The 1828-nt window shown below is 58.2% G+C and overlaps 1 protein-coding gene across 1 annotated transcript in view; it reads right to left on the bottom strand.

Moving 5' to 3' along the window:
* Positions 1–380: 380 nt before the first annotated feature.
* ZNF341 (zinc finger protein 341) overlaps positions 381–1828 on the bottom strand; it is a 45892-nt gene continuing 44444 nt past the window's right edge. Inside the window, exon 13 of the mRNA XM_007934729.2 lies at positions 381–913. Within this exon, the coding sequence (XP_007932920.2) occupies positions 381–913 (533 nt within the window). The remainder of the gene's footprint in view (positions 914–1828) is intronic.

The following is a 1828-nucleotide window of genomic DNA, read 5'->3' as shown; positions in this document are numbered from 1 at the left end:
CATGTAAAAAGGTCCCAAAGATAAAGGCTTTGACTATGTCACGCCTCTGGAAAAACAGCCTGACAAAAGGCCACCAAGGCAGCCTGGTGGGCAGGATGGCCCAGTCTTTCCTCTTAGGCAGCCAACCACCAGCCTGGACCAGCCAGACCCTAGTAGCTCAGGCTCTGGCCATCTCTTGCCAACGTCCTCACAGGAAGCCCCACCCCAGATACCAGAATGCTGCAGGGTTCTGCAGCAGGAGAGGAGACACAGGAGGGCAGCCAGGAGTCAGGGCTTATCAATGACGTTCCCAAAGGATTTCTGCAAAGGACTGCTTCCATTTGGAAGGATCTCTAGTCTGCCCGCAGAGCCTGGTCCGCGGGAGCAAAAATACTAGTCCGTCACTCCGAGGCCTGGATGTATACGGGCACTGCAAGCATGGCACACGGGCCCTCGGCCCCCGCCTGCAGCTCTGCAAGCGCCAGGTTGGAGCCCAGCTCCTCGGCATGCCCGGGCACCACCAGCTCGGGCTCTCCACCCACCGAGCCACCCACCACGATGGACAGTACGGCATCAGGCTCGGCAAAGGGTGGCTTGTCTGGGGTAGCCTCAGGCACCGCCGCAGCCCCTGCGTCCTTCAGTTCTTCTAGACCCAGAGGGTCAGTCAGGGGGGTCTCCATCTTGCGCCCGCCACTGCTGCCGCTGCCGCGTGGGGCCGCCCTCCTCCGGGGGGGCCGCCGGGCTTGCAGGTCCTTGTCCTTTTGGGGCCCGAGGCGGCAGCGGTGATCCTTGAGGTACTTGTGGCGGGAAAAGCCCTTGGCACAGCCAGCACAGCGGAACTTGTAGTTGCCAGTGTGGGCGCGCTGGTGCTCCGCGAGGTGGGCGCGGCGGCTGAAGGACTTGCTGCACAGGGCGCATTTGTGGAGCTTCATGCCTGGGGGGTGAGGGAGGGGTCAGTGAGGGGCCACCTGCAGCGGGGATCCATGCACCTGGAATAAAATCCAGTCTCCCACCCTGGCCTACGAGCACCCGCTCCCTCTCCGCTCTCATCCACTACCTCCTCCCCGCCACTCACTCACCACCGGCCATATCTGCTCTCAGCTGCACCAAGCTTGCTCCCGCTCCGGACCTCTGCACTTGCTGTACTTCTCTGCCTGCAACAGTCTGCTTAACCCCAAACCTTGGCTAACTTTTCCAGTTACCATCATCTCTCGCGTGGACAGCCAGAGCAGCGGCCTCCTCTGTGATCTGTGCCCTGCCCCACCCTGGCTTCCTGACCATTCCCTACAGGACAGCCAGCAACAACTCTGTAAAATACAAATTGATCATGATACTCCCTGCTTCAAACCCTCCAGTGCTTTCCCGTTTTCCACAAAGCCCCATATCATCTAATTCTCCCTCCCTCTCTCCCTTTTTCCCTGTGTCCCAGGCCTCCCACCTCCCTTTTCTTCTCTCAACCACCCCCCAGTCCTTTCCCTGCCTCAAGGCTTCACACTTGCTGCTGCCTCATCCTGGAAAGCTATTTCTCACATCACTCCTGTCACCTCCACAGGGAGGCCTCCCTGATACCTCCTTTTGTTGTCTGCCTCTGTCACCAAGTTTATTTCTATCTTCACATGCAGTGTACTTTGCCATTACATACTTATTTGTTCAATGTTTATTTTCATTCTCCTCTACTAAATGCTAAGCTTCCCCAAGAGGGCAGGGGTAGGGTTCTGCCTGTCTGATTCCCTACCACACACCCAGGGCTGGGATCCTGGTTGTTGTTGTTATGTGCCGTCGAGTCGGCCCCGACTCATAGCGACCCCTCCTTGGGTTTTCGAGGCAGTATCACTATGGAAGTAGATTG

The sequence above is a fragment of the Orycteropus afer genome, unplaced genomic scaffold, assembly GCF_000298275.1.
Source record: "Orycteropus afer afer isolate SDZICR_OR568_19922 unplaced genomic scaffold, OryAfe1.0 scaffold00020, whole genome shotgun sequence".
In the NCBI taxonomy this organism is placed as follows: domain Eukaryota; kingdom Metazoa; phylum Chordata; class Mammalia; order Tubulidentata; family Orycteropodidae; genus Orycteropus; species Orycteropus afer.
This window is presented reverse-complemented; position numbering and strand designations above follow the sequence as displayed.